Source organism: Balaenoptera musculus, chromosome 20, assembly GCF_009873245.2.
Source record: "Balaenoptera musculus isolate JJ_BM4_2016_0621 chromosome 20, mBalMus1.pri.v3, whole genome shotgun sequence".
Lineage (NCBI taxonomy): Eukaryota > Metazoa > Chordata > Mammalia > Artiodactyla > Balaenopteridae > Balaenoptera > Balaenoptera musculus.
The window spans coordinates 14,892,168-14,917,034 of record NC_045804.1 but is presented as its reverse complement, the minus strand read 5'-3'; the positions used below and the strand labels follow the sequence as shown (position 1 = coordinate 14,917,034).

General features: G+C 54.7%; 3 protein-coding genes across 5 annotated transcripts; 1 reads left to right on the top strand and 2 right to left on the bottom strand.

The window, feature by feature from the left end:
- Positions 1 to 591: 591 nt before the first annotated feature.
- Positions 592 to 8,122, bottom strand: FTSJ3 (FtsJ RNA 2'-O-methyltransferase 3). The gene is made up of 21 exons (XM_036837533.1): positions 8,055 to 8,122; positions 7,852 to 7,944; positions 7,569 to 7,674; positions 6,687 to 6,733; positions 6,485 to 6,564; positions 5,966 to 6,065; positions 5,678 to 5,872; positions 5,482 to 5,597; positions 5,261 to 5,365; positions 5,073 to 5,173; positions 4,759 to 4,839; positions 4,518 to 4,667; positions 4,245 to 4,380; positions 2,893 to 3,074; positions 2,628 to 2,748; positions 2,282 to 2,547; positions 1,915 to 2,006; positions 1,727 to 1,826; positions 1,460 to 1,643; positions 1,282 to 1,376; positions 592 to 1,192 (listed from the first exon to the last, which is right to left on the bottom strand). The coding sequence occupies exons 2-21, from the start codon at positions 7,916 to 7,918 to the stop codon at positions 1,000 to 1,002; spliced, it is 2,517 nt and encodes an 838-aa protein (XP_036693428.1). The 5' UTR covers positions 7,919 to 7,944; positions 8,055 to 8,122; the 3' UTR covers positions 592 to 999.
- A 225-nt stretch (positions 8,123 to 8,347) lies between these two features.
- Positions 8,348 to 12,964, top strand: PSMC5 (proteasome 26S subunit, ATPase 5). Its single transcript, XM_036837542.1, has 12 exons — positions 8,348 to 8,511; positions 9,051 to 9,122; positions 10,516 to 10,585; positions 10,863 to 10,960; positions 11,129 to 11,185; positions 11,265 to 11,495; positions 11,784 to 11,910; positions 11,996 to 12,186; positions 12,287 to 12,385; positions 12,466 to 12,576; positions 12,669 to 12,755; positions 12,861 to 12,964. Exons 1-12 carry the CDS (start codon positions 8,488 to 8,490, stop codon positions 12,912 to 12,914), a joined length of 1,221 nt encoding a protein of 406 aa, XP_036693437.1. The 5' UTR covers positions 8,348 to 8,487; the 3' UTR covers positions 12,915 to 12,964.
- Positions 12,965 to 13,023: 59 nt separating this feature from the next.
- On the bottom strand, positions 13,024 to 23,136 carry SMARCD2 (SWI/SNF related, matrix associated, actin dependent regulator of chromatin, subfamily d, member 2). 3 transcript variants are annotated; one of them, XM_036837539.1, is made up of 13 exons: positions 22,612 to 23,136; positions 17,695 to 17,879; positions 17,452 to 17,494; positions 17,172 to 17,294; positions 16,254 to 16,409; positions 15,745 to 15,840; positions 15,501 to 15,602; positions 15,185 to 15,346; positions 14,920 to 15,017; positions 14,609 to 14,744; positions 14,331 to 14,453; positions 14,094 to 14,195; positions 13,024 to 13,967 (listed from the first exon to the last, which is right to left on the bottom strand). In XM_036837539.1, the coding sequence occupies exons 1-13, from the start codon at positions 22,825 to 22,827 to the stop codon at positions 13,914 to 13,916; spliced, it is 1,596 nt and encodes a 531-aa protein (XP_036693434.1). In that variant the 5' UTR covers positions 22,828 to 23,136; the 3' UTR covers positions 13,024 to 13,913. The 3 variants fall into 3 exon arrangements, with proteins under 3 accessions (XP_036693434.1, XP_036693436.1, XP_036693435.1); XM_036837541.1 differs by lacking the exon at positions 22,612 to 23,136 and adding an exon at positions 19,537 to 19,558; XM_036837540.1 differs by lacking the exon at positions 16,254 to 16,409 and having other exon boundaries at positions 22,612 to 23,124.
- Positions 23,137 to 24,867: the final 1,731 nt, after the last annotated feature.

Sequence of the window (24,867 nt, the reverse complement as noted above, 5' to 3'; positions counted from 1 at the left end):
TTCCCCGACATCTGCAGGTTAGGGGAGGGTCTGATTCTAAGTGAGAGCTGATGCTCAGGTTTCCCAGCCAGGTTTGTGTCCAGTCCTGAGACATGAAGCAGCAGCCTGCCAGATCCAGAGTCCCTACAACTGAGGGGGGAGAGAGGATCCTGGAAACAGGACTGCTCTGGGTCTGAAGTGTTGCTAAATTTAAAATTAAAAAACAAAAACCTGACAGCAGCTTTTAAATTGTCTTCTCCTATTTCATTGTATTTTTTTTAACTTGCCATAATGGTAGAAAAATCTTTTGCTGAAATGATTTTGACGATTTTTGTTCTATCTTGTTTATAAAAGGAAAAGAAATATACATACTTCAAATTTTGTGACTTTGTGAAGGTTTCTTTAAGATGTGCATTCCTTTCTGCTTGCTCTAGTAAATGTTTTACTACTGGGACCTGTGGCTTGCTTGTCATTTCTACTTCACCATGAGTCGGGACATATTAAATATGATTTAGAACAGTGCACATGGTGTGAACACCCAGATGTTTTTTGAGTTATCAAGTTACCAGGAACTAAACTGTCTGTCAGACATCTGTCAATCAATCAATCAATCAATCAATCATCCTGGTTTTATTCACATGATAATGGGGGAAGACTTGAGAGGCCCACTTGCCCAAGAATAGACTAGACTACAATGAATGCCACGGCACCACTGAACTTCCCCTTAGGATCTAAAAATGGTGTGACTTCTCGCCCAGCACCCCACATTCTTCACAGAAGGGTTGTGGGCTCTGACAGCACCGACAAGACATTTCAGAGGGGCTTTAACGGGACCCTTTCTTCCAGCCAGGAAGATGTCCCCCTCACTGCCCAGGGCCACCATGAGTTCCGGTACCTCAGATCTGTCTCTTCAGACGACTGCAGTGCAGGCAAGGGTAGGGCTGGTACGAAGGCGGCCAGAAGCTGCACCGAATCGCTCCTCGTCCTGACACAGCCCCGCAGAGGTTCTGGTGGCTCCGCTCACTTCCGCTTGTGCTTTTTCTTCTGCTCTTTCCGTTGCTGTGCTCTTTGGTCCTTCTTCATTCTCGAGTCCACCACCTTGAAGTGACCTCTGACCCCAGCTGGCCGGCCCACTTTGCGGCCCACACCTTTTTTGGCTACAACATAGGTGACTTGGCGTTTCTCCTTTCCAAGCCCAGCTTTCTTATAGAGACTGTAAGTGGAAGACACAGGTTAGAGACTTTCTGCCACTCCTTCACCCCCGTGTACCTTTGTGGGTGACCCCCACCCCCCGCCCCTCACCTTCGAAGCTGTGCCACTTTCTCCCGTTCTGAGATGTCCACTGTGTTGACCACAGCTTCTGCCTTCTTCTTGGTTTGCTCCAGCTTCTTCAGCATCTGTGGGGGGACCTCGGTCAGGCTGACCTCTTTTCCTACCCCTGCCTCACCCACCCAGAGTCTCAGGCAGCCCCACTGCTTACCCTCCGTTTCTTCCTGGCCTTGGCCTCAGCCACTTTCTTGATGGGACGTGCATTGATTTCCCGCCAGCGTTTCCGGTAACGCTCCACCTCCTTCTTATCAATAGGCAACTGTCGTATCCTGTGCTGCTTTTCCTCCTGCACAAACCAGTCTGGAAGCTCCCCCTCATCCTCATTAAATGTGTACCTTGGTGGAGAGGACACCAGTCTAGGCTTTCAAAGAAATCCTTCCTCACCCCCACCCCTTCTCGTGACTTTCTGGCCCCTTACCGGCTGAAGGAGTCATCAATGAGGTCCCTCCTGGCTTTTTTGGAAGAAGCAATAATAGCACCTAAAGCAAGGCCTTCAGGGTCCAGTATCCGATGTTTCACTAGAGAGGGAAGAAGGAAGTCAAAGCTCAGTCCCCAGCACTGACCCCTCCATGTTGCCTCCCATTCTACTAGGTGCAGCGCTCTCACCTGGGTCCTTGATAGGCACGATCTCAAACCCATCATCATCATCACCTGACTTAGGCCCACGGCTTTGCTTCTGCCTGCGGCGCGGTTTCCAGCTGTGGAAGGAGGAGGACCGTGCACGCATGTCCCACCGTTACCCACGCCACTCAGGCCCACTCCTGCTCACCTCACCCCTGGTTCTTAGTTAAAAATGCTTGGGGGACTTCCAGAAATCTTGCCACCCAGGCTGTACTGCAGACCACTCAAATTAGAATCATCAGTATTTAAAGTTCTCCATCTGCAGCCAGAGCTGCAAACCCCCAATTACAGAGCGCTGGTTACAACCACCGCTTCCTCTTCAGCTCTTCTCCCGTCAGCTGCAACCACTCACCTCTCTTCACCCTCACTGCTACTGCTGTCACTGTCAGAACTGCCATCTCTCTCTGCCCCGCCGGGGCCAGTGGCAGCCTCTGTCCCTGAAGGAGCCTCTGCCCTCTCAGGGGCCTCATCCTGGCACAGGGGAGGTTTGTTCTCCGTCTTCGCACCGGAAGGCAGTGGTGGCAGCTGCTGCCCCTTGCGACGGCTCTCGTACAACAGCTGGGCCTGACCGATCTCCAGGGCCTCGTCGGCATCATCCCCAATCCCACTGAAGCCATCCTGTGATGGGGGAATCGTCAGGCACCCTCTGCCCAGGGAATGCCAGTCCCTGTCTGTCTCGGCCACCAGCCTCTGCTTACCTTTGAGAACCACAGGCTGGCCTGTTCTTCCTGCAGTAGTGCCTTTTCCTCCAATGGTACCAGCAATGGATTCTCTTCTTCTTCCTCCTCTTTACCATCTTGCACTTCAGCAAACCGTACACTGTAGACCCAAGGAAAGTGGGTGGAGGGTCAGTGCCCTGGAGGGCTTGCTGCCCACACTCCCACTGGCAAGCCCTGCCACCAGCTCTGCTTCGGACTTGAGCTGAGGGTGCCCTGCAGACACCTCCCCACACCCCCCGCTTACCACTTTTGGTCCTTTAGACTCTGAGGTGCTCTGACTCCCACCAGCTCCTCTGGGTCCAGGTCACTATCCAGAGACGTATCATCCTCCTCCTCAACATCTGATATGTAGATGTCGTCTCTTGGCAGATCAGACAAAAACGTGTCTGCAGCACTCATGTCCCCCTGTGTTACCTCCTCTAACAACTGAGGTTTGACAGAGAAACAGAGGTCAAGGGCACTAACAAGGTACATACTGCTTTTTTCCTCCATGTTCATCACCTTAGTTTATCCTCAGCAACACTAGAAAACACACTGTGTCAAGCACATGATACCTTCTTTTACAGACAGGGAAGTGATAGGATTAACCATTTAAAACATCCCACTCTAGGCCAGATCATTCAGCTGTCTCTTCTTCAGTGGTAGCAGAAATAGGTTTATGGAAAAGTACCCCATGGTCTAATTAGTGTCCGATTTTAAAATGTTCTAAAACACTGCTTTTTAAAAAATTACTTTCAGAAGGCACCTTATCACCGGAGAATAATATCTACAACTCTTGTTTCCACTGAATAAAGGAGCCCATGCCATATACATCTAACAGGAAGCACTGTTTCACTAATAAACCAGCTGTCAACTCCAAAATCTCTTTTCCTCACGGCAAGGATAGCTACTATTTCTTGAATCACATGCCAGGAATTACGCCATCTTTTTTTTTATTCCTTCCAAAAACGCGAGTAGGTAGGTTCTATCATTTTCTTTTACAGACGAGGAAACTGAGGCAAAGAGCGCCTTAAGTGGTAGTCGGCTCTGGGACCACTGTGCTCTACTGCCCCCTAAACAACACGACCTGGTTACTACCTTCCCACACAAGAGCCACGAAGGCTCATTTTGTTTGTGATGCTGCTTTTACCAGGAAAAGCAGGCTCTCTAGTATTCAGCAGAAAGCACCATTCAGCAGCCTAGTGCAACAAGGTGCTAACTTGGTCTCAGTGAACTGAAGAACGCTGTTCCCCTCTGAGGGAAACCCTCCATCACACGTACTCGTAACCCACGCACCCTGGCTGCATCGCCTATGACCTGAGCTTCCTGCAACGAGGGCCTCTTGGTTCTGATGTTCCAGTTCTACAAGGATAAATCTATACCACACTCACAAATCTTCCTACTTTCATTATTTTGGGGGTATGTTCTTTCCTGGCCTTTTGAGACACAAGGCTCTTGTTTTTTTCCCAGTCTCCCCTCATCGAGCCATTTACGGGTGAAGGCAGCAACCACGAGCCATGATCTTTCAGCACACTCACCAAAAAGACATCCAACGCCCCACCTCCAAACACCCAAATAGGTCCTCCTGTCCCCAGTGGGCCCCGAACCCCGCCTCACCTGGTGACCCCGGATGGTGCGCAGGGAGAACATGCCAGTCTCCCCCTCGTCTGCAATGGAAACCCCGGGAAGATCCATCTTCAGCTCCACACGTTCCCGCTGCTTCCTCTGCTCACGCAGCAGCTTCTTTTTCTTCCTGAGGGGATGGTCTGAGGAATTAAAGCTGCCCGGCTCTGAAGATTCCCTATCCGTGCCTTCCCCCCCTCTCCCCATCTTCACCCACCGAGGGACTCTGCCTTGGGGCTCCCCACGCTCCTCCCCAGCTCCCCTCACCTCTTTAACTCCGCCACCTCCTGGGCCTTCATCTCCGCCAGGGTCCGGTTCAGCTGCTCCTCCTCCTCCTCCTCCTCCTCCGAGGGCTGCGGCCCCATCCCAGCTGCTGACTCTTCCTCTTCACCTTCCTCTTCCTCCCCTGAGCTGAGGCTGACAAAATAGTCGCAGGAGTTGGTTATTTTCCCAGATGCTTCCCCTCAACACCCAGTCAACAACTGCCCTGGTTTAGCTCCCTCCTCACCTGATGTCCAGTGCCTTTGCTTGTTCTTTCAGTTTCTTGGCCACATACCGCCGAAGCTTCGTTCTCCAGTTCAGTAGGGACCTGCCCCAGAAATACCATTCCTGACCTTGCTGTCTCCCTTTTGTCCCCACCTCCTCGTTTTGGGCCCATACCCCAAATTTCACGTTTGCGCCACAGAAGTCCTAGGGTTCAGGCCCCCACCCCAAACCTCTAACACAGCAGCATCCTGTTCCCAGAGATCCAGCGTCATGTCCTTCAAAGGCTTCCCCCTGCCTTTGGGGCTCCCGGCACCCATGCCCACCCCCAGTGCAAACCTGAGCTCCTTACGCCCCAGCACTCTGATATCCTGACAGCACGCCCGGATGTCCTCAGTGGTAGCTGGATGCCGTGCCAACTCTTCATCGTCTAGCGAGATCTGTTTGGGAGGAGGGAAAGGAGTCAGGGGAGATGTTCAGGCCATGTTTCTGGGGCTCCCTTGTACCGCTCGAGTCTGGGGACTCACTTCACTGGCTTTGGAGAGGAAGTCAACAGGGTTGGCAGCTCGGAGGAAGTCAGTGACTGAGGTTCGGTGATAGAGTGTGAGGTCACCCTCAGCATAGCCTTCAGCCTTAGGAAGGGAAATAACGAAGGTTGAGCAGTCCCTTCTGGGGTGTCTGTGAGACTGACCAGGCCCGACCTCCCGAGTCCCAGGACCTGAAGGTGACCCCCACTCGCCAAACACACCTTTGGCTTCTTCTTAGTCACCAATTCAGTAACAGTCTTGACCTGAACTTCAACCTCCTTGAAGGCAAATTTCGGGTCAAAGAATTTACTGTCAACCTTGTCAGGAGCCAGGAATCCTAAGGTAATAGGATATATAAGAAAGTGTGCTTTGGTAGGTGGGAGACTGAATCAAGAGAACAAAAGAAGTGATGCCCACCCTGGCAGACTACAAAGATCTCTGCAGATTCATGACGAGAGGCTTGGGGCTTGGTGGCCTGGACACGGCGGAAGAGCTGCTGGAAGATCCACAGTAAGGGCTGATAGTCACGGGAACGGAAAACCTTTGTGATGAAGCAGCCACCACGGCCCAGAAAATCACAAGCCAAACGCAGAGCCATCAGTGTCAAATGGGCTGTGGGGGGGGAGACAGTTAGCTGAGGACCTCTGCAGCCTGAGAGGGCATGCCCACCTCCACCCTCAGCTCCATGCCCCCCGATCCCGGCACCTTGTGAGTAAGCATCATGGACCCAGCTAGCCCCGACGTTGGGGGCCCCGTCATTGAGCACAACATCAACTTTCCAGGTTTTCAGCTCCTTCCTCAGGGCCTACAGAGAAGGAAAGAAACCACAGCAACAGAAATACAGAAATGGCTACGAATGGAGCCCTTAGTTCAGCCATCTGTTGAGTGCCCACCACAGCCAAATCCTGTGCCATGGACAGGGGATACAACAATAAGCAAAAATAACACGTCTGTTTTCATGGAGCTTACAGTCTACTAGTGAATTCGCTGGAAAGGATTTCACTGAAATCTCTGCACTTCCTCCAACTCCAAAGACCTCTTCCCTGAATAAATAAAGGCTGGGCACACACACAATATTACGGGCCTTGTTATATAAACAACGTGCAGGCACTGCTCAAGGCATGGTTAACAGGAAAAACGTGCCTTCAGGGGATCAGGGTGGGAAGAGGGATGAATGTGGATGTCTACATATAAAGGGAACAGGAAAAGAGAGATTCCTATTACCTGCCTACAGCGTTCTGTTGTGATGTCCTCTTGGAGTGTCACCACATTGGGAAGAGGCTTGATTGGAACCAGATCCACTCCTAGAAGAAATTAGGGCAGAGTATTCCAAAAGGTTGTCTCAAGCAGGGAGAAAGGAAATGCAGAACACAGGGTCTCACACTCCCATCCCCTGGAACATCCAGGAGCACCACCTGTCACTCACCCACAATAAGGCTGGATACAGGCATAAACTTGGTGGCCACTTGCAGCCTATAAAAGAGAAGTAAATGATGTCGTCTCTTGGCAGATCAGACAAAAACGTGTCTGCAGCACTCATACCCTTCCCCTCCCTTGGCAATGTGATCTCTCATCCCCGGTGTTAGGGGCCCCTGCTAAGTGCAGTGGAAGTGAGACAGGCTGGGACCTGGGACCCTTTGCTGCAATGCTTGCACCTGGACAAAACTCCTTGAGCAACAGAATACAAAGAAACTATGAGGGACTAAACACTGCATGCATACCCAGTTGGGGTGAATTATGGACAAAAAGACAAAAATTATAGACAAAAAAATCTCCAACACACCACCCCACTGTCACCTCTGAAGAGCTGGGAGCAAAAACAGGGTGTAGGAAGCAGGAGCAGAAGCAGGGCACTGCACATGCCCCCCAGCACTCAACACCACCAAAGGGGCAGGCAGACCACCTCAGCCGCCCCTCAGGCCGGACCCCGGGACACACCCCCACCTTCACGCTATACAAGGAAACAGCCAGCCCCCTCCTTGGGGAGCTGGCTAGCAAGGGAACCCGCTATCTGTTTTCGCTGCCCCCTGCTGCAGCAGGGGCCCCAAGAAAACCTTGCCTGAATTTCTTGTCTGGCCTCTAGTCAATTTCTATTGATTGGGGAAAACCAAGAACCCTGGTCTGTATCAGCCAATCATGTCATAAGTACACGGTCCAAATCTTTCCCCCTGCAGCTTACTTCTGGGGAGTAGAGAAATGTGAGGTTGGTATTACTGTTTCCCTCCCACCCCAAATGCAACTCTCAGTCATCCAAGGCTGTAATCCAGAATTCTTCCATAAGGAGCGTCAGGCGCCGGGTGTTACACACCATCCACCCGGTGCAGCGCACAGGTCCAGCAAGGCTCGGGCTTTCTGCAGAAATTGAAAGCGGCGATTCAGCTGGATCAGCTTGAAAGCAGACCGGGAACGGTAACCTGGAGGCGGCGACAAAGTACTGTAGTAAGTTCCGCGAAGCGCTTTCCCAGCGGGATTTCTGCAGCCTCACGACCCACCACCCTTTCTGCGGAAGAAAAACTCAATATTCGGAAAGGGGGCGAACCGGCCAAGGTTGGTGGCGCACCCGCTCGCAGACGGCGCGAACCCTGACTCACCCGTCTCCTTTGCCAAGTGATAGAACTTGTCTCGCCGGCTCTTCCCAACTTTGCCCTTTTTGCCCATGGTGGAACGTGGGAGCGCCACTCAATCTGGAGAGGAAGCAGAAATTGGGATGTCTCTTCCCGGAGCACTAGGTTCCGCTCTTCGTTCCCCACTCGCCGTCGCAGACACACTCTGAGCCTCAGTCTACACTACTCACCGCCACCCAGCACCATTTCCACCACCCCTGAAGCGGCACGTGTGGGCAGCAAACGTATTTCCGCTTCCGCTTGCGTCGCTCGCGTCCCCGGCTCCAAGTTTTCCGCCATTTTGAGCGTGGCCACAAAAATTTTCTCTATTTTCTGTCCCCAAGTTTTATAAGTTGGAAGCTGGCACCAGGAGAAATGGTTACTTTAACCAAAACCGAATTTCTAGAGAGTAATGTTTAGGAGTTCTGCTAACCCTTTTCAAAGCTCCTGACCTCGCGTACCCCCGCCCCTCCCCTCATGGCCCCTGTTACTTATTACCGTCTGTCCTCACACCCCGCCCATTGACCCGGAACTGTTCTCTGCCTTGGTTTTTTCGGTCCCTAAACTCCTGCTTCTGCGCCTGCGCGCCAAGGCGGCTCTGATGCCGGCCGCGGAAGAGGGAAGATGGCGCTTGACGGACCAGAGCAGGTATGGCGGCGGTGGTCGGGCGGGGACTGGGGCTGGATGCGAAACAGGTGTGATCCGAGGTGGGCAGCCGGCGGGGGCAAGAGGGTGGGGGGAGTCGGGGGTGGGTGGGCCAGTCTAGACTGGGCCCTACCTGGGACCGGATCTGCTGTGTCAGCGCCGCCCCCGGCGGGTCAAGGCAGGGCCGGGAGTGGAAGACCCGGTGGAAGCCGAGTAAGTGAGAGGAGCGGTGGGAGCGGGAACCCACCCTTCCGCGAGTCGGGGGAGTCGGGGGACACGTCCTTCCTGCTGACTCCTCCTGTAGTATAATAACACCTCGGGTTTGTATAGCGTTCCCGGGTGTGTCGTCTCTTGATCCTCCTGAAAGTCTTAAGAGGTAGGCACCGTTCTCATTCTGTTTTAGTTTAGTCACGGGGAAATGGTTCCGAAGAGATGGAGTGAGGGATTAGAACCCAAATCTTAAATCTCCGAAATCCAAGCTGGAAGTAGCTTTATCCCTTGGATGTTTAACCTGTTGGTTACTAATTACACTGTGTCTTCAGATGGAGCTGGAAGAGGGGAAGGCAGGCAGTGGACTCCGCCAGTATTACCTGTCCAAGATTGAAGAACTCCAGGTGAGAAGGGACTCCAAAGGTCCAGAGGAAGCTAGAAGGGGGATGAGGGATTGATGGAACGGATTTCTACAAATCCATATAATTCCACTGGGGGCGCAGTGGAAGAAGCAACAAGCCAACGGTATAAAGTATATGAAGTTAACAGCCTCTTGTTCCTCTCAAGTCCCATCATTTTGAAGGTAGTATTCACAGTTCATTAAACATCTTTAAAAGTCAAATTTTAACGTAAGAGGTACCCCCAGCCAAAAGTCATTCTTCTTAGAAGAAGCCTGAATGAAAGGGTTTCTTATAAAAGAGAAGACATAGGATCAGAAGATGAGATTTATCAGAGGGAGGGTTGGGGCAGAGTGAGGGAAGACAGAATTGAGGAGTCTGGACAATGCTGATTCCGTAGGACTGAATGAAAAGGAACTGGACAACCCAGTGCTCTAGCCTAAACAGGGAGCAGGGACCATAGAAATAAGGAAAATAATGTCAATTGGATGGAGGAGAGCCACAAGGAAAAATTCTGAACTCCAGGTACATTTGTAGGTATCATATTTGGTTTGTCACTTTTTTTTTTAGAAGAGACTGTGATATATATATTTTTTATTTATTTATTTTTATTTTTGGCTGTGTTGGGTCTTCGTTGCTGCACGCGGGCTCTCTCTAGTTGCGGCGAGTGGGGCTACTCTTCGTTATGGTGCGCGGGCTTCTCATTGCGGTGGCTTCTCTTGTTGCGGAGCACGGGCTCTAGGCGGGCTTCAGTAGTTGTGGCTCGCAGGCCCTAGAGCGCAGGCTCAGTAGTTGTGGCACACAGGCTTAGCTGCTCTGCGGCATGTGGGATCCTACCGGAGCAGGGCTCGAACCTGTGTCCCCTGCTTTGGCAGGCGGATTCTTAACCACTGCACCACCAAGGAAGTCCGGTTTGTCATTTTTGAAATGCATTACGTGTGCTTTCATTTGTTCCTCACGTTAGTCCTGAAAAGAGGCAGGATAGGTGATGCTTGCAGTTTGGTAACAGATCTAGACCTTTTACATAGCTTTCATTGGCTTTACCCAACTGTTAATTGCCAGCAATGGGGCTAGAACTTAGGCTTCTGACTCAGAGGTCTTCCCACTCTACCGTTACCAGTCTGCAAGAAACTATGTGAGCCAGCTGTTAACTCCTCTCCACTACGGTTATTCCTGGACCAGTATTAGACAAGCAGCCTTTTTTTCCTGTGGTTGTCCTACACTCCAGAGGGGCTCTTGGAGGACAGGATAGGGTCGTTAGAATCATATTGGAGAATCTGAATGGAGAATGCAGGTGCCTTGTGCTCCTTCCTCGCTTAGCTCATATCAGCCTATGAGGGTTTCGGCCAAGATCGTAACCGCCTACCGTTTTCCACCCTTTGCTTCTTGTCCTCCACAGCTGATCGTGAATGATAAGAGCCAAAATCTCCGGAGGCTGCAGGCACAGAGGAATGAGCTTAATGCAAAAGGTGAGGGGGAAAGATGGGGAGGCTGCGTGTGGGCAGTTTGAAGTGAGTCTTCACGTTGGTGCCTATTGCTTTTCCCAGTCCAAGGCCATGCCCTCTTTACATGCACATCTCTCTCCTGAGCCCCATCGTAATCTCCTTAAAGACATGAACTTGACTTTTTTTTTGAGGCCTTCCCTTCAAAACTTTATAGCGGTGCTTAGTTCATGCATGTTGAATCAAGGCGTGGGTGGGGGACACCAAAGAATCTGGGTGGCCATTGTGTCTGTTTCGCATCTAGTTCGCCTGTTGCGGGAAGAGCTACAGCTGCTGCAGGAACAGGGCTCCTACGTGGGGGAAGTAGTCCGGGCCATGGATAAGAAGAAAGTGTTGGTTAAGGTAAAGGCGACGTGACCCCAGGGACCAGCCTGTTGCCCACTGCGTTCCCGTAGCTTTGTGTGTAGCGAGGACACTGTTGTCGCGTTACTGTAAGACCCATGTGTCTTCCTGGGCGAGGCTGGTGATTTGGTGGCTGTCGGGGAAGGTCATGAGCTGTTGTTTCTCTAGGTACATCCTGAGGGCAAGTTTGTCGTAGACGTAGATAAGAACATCGACATCAATGATGTGAGTGCAGCTGGGGAGGTGGGAGGTGGGGGGTCAGCTCTCACCACACCACTTCCTGAACCTCTCTCTCCTCACCCAGGTGACACCCAATTGCCGGGTGGCTCTCAGAAATGACAGCTACACTCTGCACAAGATCCTGCCCAACAAGGTAGACCCATTGGTGTCACTGATGATGGTGGAGAAGGTGCCAGATTCAACTTACGAGATGATTGGTGGACTGGACAAGCAGATCAAGGAGATCAAAGAAGTGATTGAGCTGCCCGTTAAGCATCCTGAGCTCTTTGAAGCGCTGGGCATCGCGCAGCCCAAGGTGAGCAGGGCTTCTGTGGGAGAACCGTGCTGCTACTGTGCATCTCGTGCCCCAGGCTGGATAGACCGGAGCCTGCTTACGCCGGCCCTCCCCATGCAGAGGGCCTGGGGGAGAGGTGCTGCCAGGCCACCGAAGTGGTTTGGTTATAAGCTCCAGAAGGGACCTTGACGTTCATTTTTTTATCTCTAGCATCTAATACGGGATCTAGCACAGTGCACGCACTTGATAAATGTTCATTGAATGAAACGTGGAGGCCGGCTTTTTGCCCTGAGTCCTGTTGTTCTCTAGGGAGTGCTGCTGTACGGACCCCCAGGCACTGGGAAGACACTGTTGGCCCGGGCTGTGGCTCATCATACAGACTGTACTTTCATTCGTGTCTCTGGCTCTGAATTGGTGCAGAAATTCATCGGGGAAGGTAACTTTGGCCAGAAACAAGAAAACTATAAGGCGGCGGGGGCTGGGGGGCCCATCAGCTTAACGCCAGCTTGGCCTCTGTGCAGGGGCAAGAATGGTGAGGGAACTGTTTGTCATGGCCCGAGAACACGCCCCATCTATCATCTTCATGGACGAAATCGACTCCATCGGCTCCTCACGGCTGGAGGGAGGCTCCGGAGGGGACAGTGAAGTCCAGCGCACGATGCTGGAGCTGCTCAACCAGCTGGATGGCTTCGAGGCCACCAAGAACATCAAGGTGCAGTGGGGTCGGCTGTGGGAGGAGCCAAGGGAAGGCCCCGGGTGAGGCTGCAGCCTCAGGAAGGGCTTAGCTGACGCCACCTGCTCTGTCTACTCAGGTCATCATGGCGACTAACAGGATTGACATCCTGGACTCAGCGCTGCTCCGCCCAGGGCGCATTGACAGAAAAATTGAATTCCCACCCCCCAATGAGGAGGTTTGTGATGGGCAGCGCTGGCAGTGGCTCTGGCTGTGAGGGCAGGCCGTGGGCTCAGGCTTTTCCTCTCCCATCGCTAGGCCCGGCTGGACATTTTGAAGATCCATTCTCGGAAAATGAACCTGACCCGGGGGATCAACCTGAGAAAAATTGCTGAGCTCATGCCAGGAGCATCAGGGGCTGAAGTGAAGGTAACTGGAGGGCCCAAGGAAATGAGGGCAGCGGCAGGAAGCTCCAGGTTCCAGGGCACAGCCTCAGCGCCTGTCTTCCTTTCCTTGCTCAGGGCGTGTGCACTGAAGCCGGCATGTACGCACTGCGGGAGCGGCGAGTCCACGTCACCCAGGAGGACTTTGAGATGGCAGTAGCCAAGGTACAGGCCTCCATCTTTCCGCCTTTGCTGATGGTGGCTCTGGAGCAGTGGGGATGGGGCACGTGTTCACCCAGTCTCTAACTTAAATGCTCTCTCTCTCTCCAGGTCATGCAAAAGGACAGTGAGAAAAACATGTCCATCAAGAAGCTATGGAAGTGAGGCAGATGTCCTTTGTGTGGGTCCCTCAAATAAAGCTCTGCAGGACGAGACCTTGAGGACTTGAGTCTGTTAATGAGTGGCCGCACTGTTCAGTCACCAGGTCTGGGTACCACCAATAAACAAAGATTTATTTGGAAATTTCCAAACCTGCCAGAAGTGGCACTTGCCAAGCCCTAGGCCCACCCTCCTTACCAAGTTCCAAAGGGCAACAATAGTCCCCGCCATCTCTCCCCTGCACCTACCCCTGCCCACACACACCCCTGCCTCAGGCCCCGCCAGAGAACTAGTGTGCCCTCCCTCTAGGAGGCGTTACCCCCGGGCCCAAGAACTGGGGTGGCAGCCCTCTGGCCTCTCAGGAGATGATGGCGGCCAGAGCCGCTTGCATAGATTGAGAAAAGAAAATAAGGAAGGAGACACCACGTAGGGCTCCCTGAAAAACCCCAGCTTACCCCTGTACAAAAAAAAGTGGCTCCCGCATAGAAAAACCTGCTCCACGAATAGTGCAAATACCCAAGAAAGGAAAAAAAACCAGCAGCAAGGCTGGGCTGGTAGGAATGGCAAAGAACTTTGGTTTGGAAAGGCTAGGAAGAGTGTGAGCTGTGCCCCTCTTCCTCGCCCAGCTCCTCAGAGCCAGCGCTGACACTCGCCCCAAGGGGGTCTGTAAACAAGCAAAGCCAGGGGCCTTTGGTTCTGAAAGGTCTCGGTTACCATGTCAAAGCACAGCCTCCAGGTCCTACTTGGGCCTGCCTGCAGGGGGCAGAGGAGGCCTCTGCTGTGAATCCGATTAAAGCCGACGTGTAAGTAATAAGGCTTTGGGACCAAGCAACAAGGAATCCTATCACTACACTTATGAAACTAAAGCTGGGGAGCAGAGGGTGACAGGAGACACCCCTCACCCCCTCCTTATCCTACATGTCTGTGCCCCAGAGGGCGGTCCCCTTCCAGGCTGAGGAGGGGGTGGCTCCAGGGCTGGGAAGAAAGGAAGGGATCCCTGAGCAGTTAGGTCAGGCGGATTCCCAGCACCTGTTCCAGTTCCTGCCTTCGCTGCTGCACCTGGAGGAGGGAGAGACGGGCGGCTCAGGCCTGTGTGCCCGCCTGCGCTTGTGAGCAGCTCACCCTCCCCTCTGGTGTGCAGTCCAGCTCAACCACAGGCGGGCAGACGGGGCGGAGCCGCCTCACCTTGGCAAAGATGTGCCTCCCCACTGCTTCCTGGGCCCAGGGCTGGTGGTAGAAAGCAGCTCGTCTCTCCTCCTCAGGATTCCCAATCACATCAGTGATGATCTGCAAAGAGCCAGGAGGAAAGCTGAACATGATTCCTACCCCTGACCTATCAGCCCCCGGAACCGGAAGAATAGTGATGGGGGCACAACCACCCAGAGCTTAACATGGGATCAACCTCAGGAAAAAGGAGCACACCTTGAGGTCCCGGCGCTGGGAACGGAGCCATTCCTGGATGAAGTCCTGGGGGTCAGTGCTAAAACTGAGCATGAAATCCCTCTGGGTCTTCAGCTGGTTGATGGACTCAATGGTCTCATGGATCTGGGAAAAGGGGTACATGTGTCAGACTGGCTGTTTCCAGCCCTAATCCCAAAGGACTCGGATCCCATCCCAAGGTGCCACATGTATGGAAATGCCCGAGAGCCTGCCTGGCCTCACTGTGGGCCCCAGAGGAGGTTGTGAGGGTAGGGGCCCACCTTGACATCAAGAGAGGCGATCTCCTGCTGATTGGTGGTGGAGGCCAGAAAATTGCTCATCTGGGCCTTGAGCGGGTCATCCACCTCCACGTCAATGTCGTAACAGGCTGTCTTCTTCTGGTCGTTAGGGTCCACGCTACACACAGCACAGGGGAGGGAAAGCGTGAGCACACAGCTCCACCCCATCCACCTGGGCCAAACTGCACACGCTCGGGGAGCAGGAAACCAAACCTGCTGCTTCTCTCTGGCTTTAATTCAAGCCAGAGGTAAACTGCTCTTAGAGAAGCCTTCCTCCCCCTCTTCCCATTTACCTAATGACATGGTTGATGACAATGGGGTCTGGATGCTGCAGCAACCCGGCTAGCTTCATGGGAATCTCAGAGAAACGGAGTCGGCCACAACTGAAGATCTAGAGAGAGCACCAGAGGGTTGGTGATGCCTCTGTGGGCACACGGGGAAGTGGACCATCCCAGGGGCGGTGTGAAGAACGTGGCTGAGAACTAGCCCAGTGGAGCTCTGGAGCCGCAGGCAAGACGGGGGCTGCGAGACTAGAGGGGGGACGGTGTCCCAGCTAACCTGGCGGAAGTACCGGTTGCAGTTGATGTACTCCCGCTCGTGGCCGTCCTGCAGCTGGTTGTGTTTGATGTAGAGCCACAGGGCCTGCATGATGGCAGCCCTCGTCTGTGTGTGCACCCCCAGCAGCCTCGCCAGTCGGGGGTCCAACTTGTACTGGGGAGGCTGGGATGGACAGAGGGGAGTCAGAGGAGGGGTTCTTGTGAAAAAAAAAGCAGAATAGGACAGGGACAGGGACGGGCTTTACAACAGGGACCTGCCCCGATGCCCCAGAGGAGAGTCCCTGTGACCCCAAACATGGCCCCAGGGCACTTGTCACCTGATGATCCAGCATGAGCAGGAGGGTGCACTTGACGTTGAGGTCTCCGGGCCGTTTCACCTGGAAGCCATCTGTCTCCTGGGTGGTGGGCATCCGGTGCCACTGGCAGGGGGGAGGGGAGCAGAGCTCATCACCAAGGGGGTGGGCACGAACATACACCCCTGGCCCTGCAAGGGGACTAAGGCCATTTCTCTGGCCACCTGGCACGTCACCCTGTGTTCCTGAACCCCAGGCCCACTCTCACCTCCACCAGGTGGTTGTCAGGCCCGTACAGTTCCTTGTCCAGCTCAATGACGAGGCTCTTAAAGAATGAAGAAAACTTCCTCTTCTGTTTACTAGGCTGGGGATGCAAAGGGGTGTGAGATAGGGGTGCTGCTGAGTGCTCAAGCCTAAGCTACACTAAGCCCCAAACAGAGGAATATTGTTTCAGCCCTGAAGCTCAGGGTACTGAGGATTCTTGGGCCCTGAAGGAAGCCGGGAAAAGTGAGAGACTTGAGACAGGGAAGGGGCTCTATGCAGCCCCACTGTCAGCCAATTAGAAAGGGGCACCCCTTCCTCGGGACACTTTACTGCCATCTGCAGGAAGAGTGTTGTAATAACCGTACAAATCTCCCACCTGGTGCTGGCTCAGAGCTGTGCAAAGCGTGAACTGTGAGCAGTGCCCTCTCCCTCATGCAGGATGTCCCCGGAAGCGCCCGAGTGTCTGGCCCGCACAGGCCACCTCCCTTCCAGACACCTCCTTCCCCAACTCACATCATCCAGCAGTTTTCCCTCTACTCGGAGTTCCCAGGAAGCCACCTTGTCCCCTGCGGGGTTTCCCCCAGGGGTCCCTGCGGTTCCTGCACTATCACCTTCTGCCTTGCTGGGACTGAACGTATTAGAAATATAGATCCGCAGCTTTCGTTTTTGCTAAAGAGAGAAAGACGACCGGTTAGCTAGAGGGGGACCAGTGTGTTGGAAAACACTGCTACCCAATCTTCCCGTCTGAACTCATTCAACATCAATACAGAGCAGTGACTGTGGGCCAGGCCCCTGGTTAGGCACTGGGAATCAGGAGAGGAAATTTCAGTCCTGGCCTTCAAAGGACTCACAATTTCATAGGGGAGACAGATGCACTACCAACAGTTCCAACACAGGGGGATCAGTGGTGTGACAGAGGTACAGAGGGGGTGCTATCAGGCAAACCAGAAGCCTCTGGCTCATATTTTAAATTAAACTCAAACACCCATGATGGTCCCAGAATATCATCTCCTGGAAAGGCTTCACCATTCAAGAGGCTGTTCTAGATAAAGCTTCTCCAGGGATGGGGAAGAAGACAGGAACTATCCTCATCTACCCTGTAGTTCTGCCTTTCAAACTTCTGACCACGATCTACAATATTTACATTTTAAATCATGATCCAGGATCTGCACACATAAATACATGAAATAAAAATGTCGTTAAGTCCTTTACTACTGTGAAGAATTAGTATAATTTCTACTATGTTCTATTTCATTAAGAACGTGCTGGCCCCACCACACTAAATTGAGTTCATGCTCAATGGGCTGCGTCCTACAATGTGAAAACTCCTGCTCTAGCCCATCACAGACCCTCGCGTGGCCCCTGGAAAACAAGGCCAGGGAGAGGCAGAGAAGCCTGGCAAGGCCCAGAAGTAGCCGGGACTGCACACACCGTCAGAGGCTTTTTGATGGCCTCCTGGATCTCCATCCGCTTTCGAGCAATGGTCTGGTCCAGCTTCCGCTCAAAAGCCAAGAGATCCATGTACGCCTGAGACTCTGGGACAAGCTCCCGAATCTGGAGGAAGGGAGAAGGGGTTCATCACCTTGTTTCAGCTGCAGCTCTGGCTCCTTCCTCCATTCCTCCCTCACCCCAGGGTTAGGGGAGACTGACCCCACCCCCCAGCCAACCAGCCCTTGGGTGAGCCTCCTAGGCCCCCTCCCAACATACTCACTCGCTGAGGTAGAACTTTATCTGCCATCTTCCTCCTCTTTAACCTGGGAGGACAGAAACCCACTTAAGAGGTCAATGGTCCAACGTACCTCCCCCACCCACCATCTACCTCTCCAGTCCCCAGGACCTTCCCCCAGGAGACCTGGGAGTCTTCCTCAATCATCGAAGCTCTTAGGACAGAAGGAAACCATCTGTTACCACTAGAGCTGCACTAGATGGGGTGGGAGAAACAGGACAGTCTTACCCCCGGCGCTGGGCAGGCATCGGGGGCTGGGCCTGGGGCACAAGCAGGCGTTTTCGGAATGGGTCCATCATGGTGGGTGGCATGCCAGGTCGAAGTGGAGCAGCTGAGCCAAATGGGGAGCCGGCAGGGGGTCCCACCTGCAAGCCAGCCATGGGCATCCGGCTCCCTGGTGACATGCCAGGCCTCTGGGGGAAGTGAGCCAACGGAGATGCACAGGTCAGCGGTGGGGCCCTTTGGGGCCCGTAACCCATTCCCTCCATCCCTCTGCTCAGCCAGGTCCAGCCCTGAGCAGCACACGGCAGAGCCCGAGGAGCCCGGGCAGGAGTGCCAAGAACAAAGGGGAGCAGGCGCCTGACAGCAGAAGTGTAAACCACACCTGCCCCGCCCCCTTCAACCGCCCTGGCAGCCGTGCCAGCAAATGAGGCCTGCAGAGCCCAGGGGTGGGAGGAGAATCCTGCCTGCAGAGAGAAGAAGGGCCTGGGGGAGTTTTTCAGGGCCCATCGCCACTCCAACCACCTTCCGGCCCTAGCACACTGTGCCCCTGCTCCCTGGGACCAGCCAGCTTCAAGGCACTCCTGAGGCTCTCAGACGGTCCCACCAAGCACTCCCATCCTCTCCTTCCCCCAGCTTGAGGGAGAAGCCTGGGGGCAGTATCATAGCCAGGAGCTGGGTGTAGTGTGATAGGAGCAGGCTGACGGGTCACAGCCGCAACATCCATCCCTTGTCGCCAGCCTGGTGGTGTGACTAAGAGGAGAAAGGCAGTCCAACAGGCTGGCAAGCCCATCAGGCAGTGGAACCCCAGGTGAGCAAGCTGCAACAGGATGGCGTGGAGCCTGTCCTGACTGGTGGCGGGGGGGCCTCAGGCGGAGTACAGAGACCATCTGGTCGCCATATGGCCCCTACTCACAACCACAACTGGACCCTTCTCTCACCTCCCCACTGCCCAGCCCCCAACTCCTATGCCAGAAGACCCCGAAGGGGAAGCTGTGGCTCCGGCGGGAGAGAGAGCAACTGGCACCTGGCCTCTGCGCGTGGTCCACGCACCACCTGGTGGCTAGGGCTGGCTTGGCAATGCCAAGCTGGAGAAGGGAGGTAAGATTATCCTGGGATGCAAGGATCGAAGTCTTAGGATCAGCAGAGGAATCTGAATGAGAGGCGGCTTCTTTAGAAGCCTGCGGAAGGATTTCCCACCGAGGTCAGGCTGCCCAGCATCTCTGTGGAGCCCCTCGGGGAGTAACCCCCGCCCCTTCCCCGAGGCTGCTGCCTGCAAGGCCTGTTTGGCAGCTCTGCCTCGTACACACTGTCCCTGGCAGCTTCACAGGGCTGGCCCCAGGGCCCAGATTATGCAACCGCCAGGACCAGCCAACCAAGCCAGGCTGGGTGGGGACTCCGCACCAAATCAAAGGACCCCCGCCACCCCCCAACCCCGCCAGCATCAGGAGACTCCTGCTCCACCTCTTCAACCAGCACTCAACCCATGTTCTCACCAAGGAGGGTCAGATTCTTGACCAGATGCAGAGATGGACAGAAACGTGACCCAGAGTTGGGGGGAAGGGGAAAGGAGTGGGGCGGGGAGGAAGCGTTTGGGAGGATGGAGTTCAACGTGGGGGGCTCTGTCTGGGACCTCTGGAGTCCTGCCACAAGTCTCTCCTCATCAGGAGGAGGGGCATCTGAGCTGTTGAGAGGCAGACAGCCTGCTTCTCTGCCTTAATGAGCCACAGCTAGAGATGATAGAAACAACTCAGGGTGGCCACAGCTGAGAGCCCAGCCCCACGCACCCTAGATTCGAGTTTTTCCCACCAGCGCCCGAGCCGAAGGGGAGGAACAACTGAGGCGGGGGACCTGCAGAGTGGGAGCCGGGGCCTCTTCACTAGGGCGCCCGCAGAACCTCCTCGGCAACACGCACCCCGCTGAGGCAGGTGCTCCCGGAACAGGAAGTCCCCGGAGCAGGCGGCACAGGCAGGGCCTGGAAGAGGCCCCTCCCAGACGCTGCTCCAGACTCTTCCCGGGCGAGGGCCCCCAGCTCGCCCAGGGCCCCAGGCTTCTCCCGAGGGGGAAGGGGCCCAGGGAAAGGCTGCGTGCAGTTCACGAAGTCCCAGCTCGGCCTGGCCAAGCTCCACACCTGGGCTCTGAAGCACCAGTAACTCCTCCTCTTCTAAAAAAACAGCCCAAGAGTTAAAAGAAAAGAACAGAGCCCCGAACTCTTGGGCTCCCTGACCCCCTTCCTGCAGCAGGGCTAGCCAGGGAGGCCTGGCTCGGTGCCCTGAGCCTCGGGAGCGGGCAGTAACCTGCTCTCCCTCAGCCCGGCAGCAGCCCACGTCCTCAGCTGGACTCTGGCTCCACCACCGGGGACGGCAGGGGCGGGAGGCCAGGCCTGATGCTGCCGCCTCCAGAGAGCACGCTCGCCCGGCTCAGCGCCTGGGGCCCTGGCGCTCCTGCTGGCTGGGCCTAAGGACCGAGGAGAAGAGCACATACCCCTGCATACATAGAAAACATCTTGAACTCTCTGGCGTGAACCCAGCAATCTGTGTTTTTTGAGGTTTTTTTTTTCATTTTTTGTTTTCTTTAAGCTCCTTAGTAGACTGTGACACTGTAAGAAGGTGGGTCATCGCTTCCCTTCTATCAATAGGCTCCCCTATTTGCCCCCCTTGGGCCTGAGAGCCTTGCTCCTCCAGCTCACCTCATGCACACTAATAGAGAAGCACCCCCGCTCCTCAGATCTAAAATCCCTTCTCCGGAAGTCACATAACTGGACTTGGAAAGAGGCCAAGCAGGATCCTCCTCAAACTCAGCCAAAGTGAACTGCCCCCGACCCCGGCATCTACCTCTACTGCCGGCCCCCCCAACCCCATCCCCGGGAAGAGGAGGAGGAGACCCTGAGAAGCTGGATGGCAAGCAGAGGCTCAGTGCCTTCCCCAAGGTCCCCACTCCTAGAAGCCTGGGGCTACCCAGACAGCCAGCTCAGCCTTGCCACCGGCCCAAGGCCACTCCCTACAAATCACTGTGGAATCCATCCTCTCAGGGGCTTTCCCCAGGCCACATTTCCCATGGGCTGCAAGCTGAGGAAACTAGAGAGGCTCCTATCGGGTCCTTAGATCCTTCCCAGGCCAATGGCCCACAGGGAGGCTCCTCAGCTAACTCGCCCAAGAGCCAGAATGACAGATGCAGGGATCCCTCAGTGACACCCTGGGCCCATGAATCCCCAAGGGGGAGAGCAAGATGGGAAAGATGAATCCCAGCTGGAGTCTTTGGGACCAGATCTGTCCCTGTCAATACTCAGACCTTGGTTTTCTTCACAGGGAGGAGGGAGAATGAGGGGTAAGAGGGAAAAATCACTGCCCCCAAATGAAGCATCTCTTTACAAAGTGAGGGCCCAGGGCTCCTGGGGGGATATGTGTCCCCTACTCTATGAGGATCAATTTGGGGGACCTCTACCTGGGCACGTGAGGTAGAGGAGACATGAGAATCTCCAAGCTGCCTTGAGAGATTAGCAAGAAGCCAGTGTCAAATGCTGGGGCACACGGATTGGGATATGGCATTGTTAGAACCTAAAGACTAATTAAAAATGGGTGGGGGGGGACTTCCCTGGTGGCGCAGTGGTTGGGAATCTGCCTGCCAATGCAAGGGACACGGGTTCGAGCCCTGGTCCGGGAGGATCCCACATGCTGCGGAGCAACTAAGCCCGTGCGCCACAACTACTCAGCCCGCGTGCCACAACTACTGAAGCCTGCACTAGAGCCCACGCTCCGCAACGAGAAGCCAATGCAGTGAGAAGCCCGCGCACCGCAACGAAGAGTAGACCCCGCTCGCCACAACTAGAGAAAGCCTGCAAGCAGCAATGAAGACGCAACGCAGCCCAAAAAAAAAAAAAAAGTGGAGAGGGTGGCGGGAAAAAGGATGGGCGCAATTCCCAAGCATTCTGGGGGCGACCAGAAACAATGAACTTGGGGACTGATAAGCCCCACCCCCCCAGTGTCAGGCTGAGTTCCTCACACACTGACCCCAAGGACGGAGTCTCTGCCTCTCAATGGCTTTTGAAGCTGCAACCCGAGAAGCCCCTCTGCAAAGCCAAAAAAGACAGAACCCTTTGAAGCAACTCTCTGCAGGCTCCTCCAGCCGCAGACCAGCGGTGCTCAGTGGAGCCTCTCTGCTCCTCCAGACTGATCAACTCCTGGACACTATGACACCAGGCAGAAAGCCATAAAGAAAGTCTGTCCAGAATGGGCTGGGCTTTCCTCCTTCCTCAGGCTTGTCCACCACCCTCTCTGGTCTAACCCAGAGTCATCCCTGTGTGAAGGCCCCTGGGCCTGACCCAGGAGTAGACTACCCCTGCACAGGCTGGAATCCCTTATCTTCTGCCTCCGGTGGCCGTGGGAAGCCAGGCCCTTCTTCCTCCTCCTTAGCAGCTGGGAGCCATCTCAGACACGCTAGAACTCTGCCAGTTCCCAAGTAGAAAAAAAACCAGAGCAGACTTGGAGTAGGACCAAGACCAATGCAGGGTAACCTGCTTTCTCAGTGAGGGTCCTTTTCCAAAACTTTCTCATCACTTCCCAGGACCCCTTACCCGATAATCTACACTAGACTTCTCATCCCACCCGCCCACAACTCACTAGGTCCAACAACGCCTCCATCTCTCAGTTGCTCAGAATCCCTGTTCTAAGGAAGAACCCCGACCCTCCCAACTGCTTCAAACCCTACACCCCAGAGGCGCTCTTACCTTCTCCCTCAACTCCTCCACCACCACCTAGCCGAGCCCGAGGGTCCCTGGCCTTGCCCCCCACCGTGCCCCGTGAAATCCGCATGCAGAGCCCCTATGCCGTCTGTACAGGAGGCTGCCCCAGGGCCCTCACTCGAGGCCCCCTTCGCCCCCTGCCCCGGGCGTGCTCGCGGCGCCGCCCGCCCATCCGCCCTCCTCACCTGGAACTGCGCCGCAGGGCCCGCGGGGCCCATGGGGCGGAAGGCGGCGGCCCCGGGGCCCCCCACGCCTCCAGCCGGCCCGGGCCCCCTGAGCGCTGGTCCGGGCAGCATGCCGGGTCCTGCTGGCGGAGGCGGAGCTCCCAGGGCCGCGGCAACGGCGCCGCCGCCAGGGCTCAGCGGGGGCAGCGGGAACCCGCCCGCGCCACGGCCCGACATCGCTCCGTCCCGTCCGGCGGTGTCTCGATCCGGACTCCGGGCTTCGCGCTGAGTTCGCTCCGCGCTCCGTGCTCCGGGACTTTCCGCTCTAAATTCCGGGTTCTAGGGTTTGTTGATCCGGATTCCGGGATTTCCTAATCCAAGTTCGCGAGTTCCTCACAAACCCAGTTTGGGGCAGGGCCGATCCTGATTCCGGTCCTGCCCGGGAAATTCCGGATCCGGGATGTGCTACGGGCCCGCTTGCCTCCCCCGGCCTCCGGAGGTTTGGCCGCCAGTGTCCAGTTACGCAGAGGCGGCAACTAACCCCCTGCCCCGCCTAATCCAGCCCAGCACTAAGCCCCGCCTATACCCAGCCGCCCAGTGCGAGGATGCCTCCTCAAATCCCGCCCCTCGCGAGACCCGCCCCCAACAGGCACCACCCCTAACCGCCGGCCCTCCCGGAGCCCCGCCCACACCCCTTGTGCCGGCCCTCCATCGGAGGGGCGGGGACGGAAGCTGCGCACGGAAAAGCGGGGCGGGGTCAGAGGTCAAAGGTCAGAAGGGCTTCTACAGTGAAAGAGAAGTTGATGCTTTCTCCCTCCTGCAGCCGAGTCACCGGGGTACACGGCCACGCTCCCTGAAAATACTTCTATCAGACATCCTTTCTACGTTTTCAGCATTAAAGACAACTTACAGCTGCTCTCTCCAGCAGAACAGCTGCCAACTTGACTTTCTTTAAAAGCCCATCCTGGGAACTTCCCTGGGGGCGCAGTGGTTAAGAATCTGACCGCCAAGGCAGGGGACGCGGGTTCGAGCCCTGGTCCGGGAAGATCCCACATGCCGCGGAGCAACTAAGCCCGTGCGCCACAACTCCTGTGCTCTAGAGCCCTCGCGCCACAACTGCTGAGCCCGTGTGCCACAACTACTGAAGCCTATGCACCTAGAGCCCGTGCTCCGCAACAAGAGAAGCCACCGCAATGAGAAGCCCGTGCACCGCAACAAAGAATAGCCCCTGCTCGCTGCAATTAGAGAAAGCCTGCGCGCAGCAACGAAGACCCAACACAGCCAAAAAAAAAAAAAAAAAAAGCCCATCCTGGTGGCTCAGAGCTGCCAAGGGACTTGGCTGCCCCAAACCTGATCCAGCTGTGTGAAGGGCTGAATTGGCCAAGCGCCGAGTTCTTATCGCATATTTTGAATGTGCCTCTGCCTCACTTTAAGGAAGCCTAGTACATTACTCCACAGGAAATGTTTCTAGGCAAAGGAATTTTGCATTATGAGAAGCCTCCCTGAGTTAAATAAGATCCTTCTCCAGGATTTATAGCACTTTTCAAAAATTCAGTACCTTTTCAGAAATCAGCCCTGTGTCAGAGGTACTCAGAATAAAGTGCTTCAGCTGTGCCAGATGTTCTGTGATTTTTCTCCCCATGATACAGACCAGTGCTTCTTCAACTCTTAAGGAGCATAAGAAACACCTGGGGCTTTTGTTTAAAATGCAGATTATGATCCAGTAGGCCTGGGTTCTGTGGTAGGGATCAAGATTCTGCATTCCTAACGAGCTCCCAAGCAATGCTGTTGTTACTCAGACTACACTTTTGACTATCCAAGATCGACTTCTTCATTATACAAATTCTCTGCTTTATGTTTTCATCCCCAACCAAGTGTTGCACCATAGCACCCCAGATCCTGTTTACAGTGCAACCCTTTTTAGTTAGTTCTGTTCATCTGTACTTCCTGGTATCTTTATCCTCCAGTGATAAACCCTGCTATTGCTGCTGCTGCTGCTTTCCTGCCTCTTGGTCTTCTCAGAGATCCCTCTCCTCTTTCTCCCTAAAAGTGGGTTACCTGCCAGTCTGAAAACAGACCACTGGAATTGTTCTAGTCATTGAATCAAGGCCCCTCCCCACCACTGCAAAGTGGGTAAAGAATTCTTGACAATGCAGTTAATGTCCATTTCAGGACTTTCAAGCTGCTAGGGCAACAGTAATTCCAGAGGAAGTAGTAAGTGTGAATCTCCTGGGGAGCTATTCCAAAATATCCCTGCCAAGCCACCCCCCTACGTAC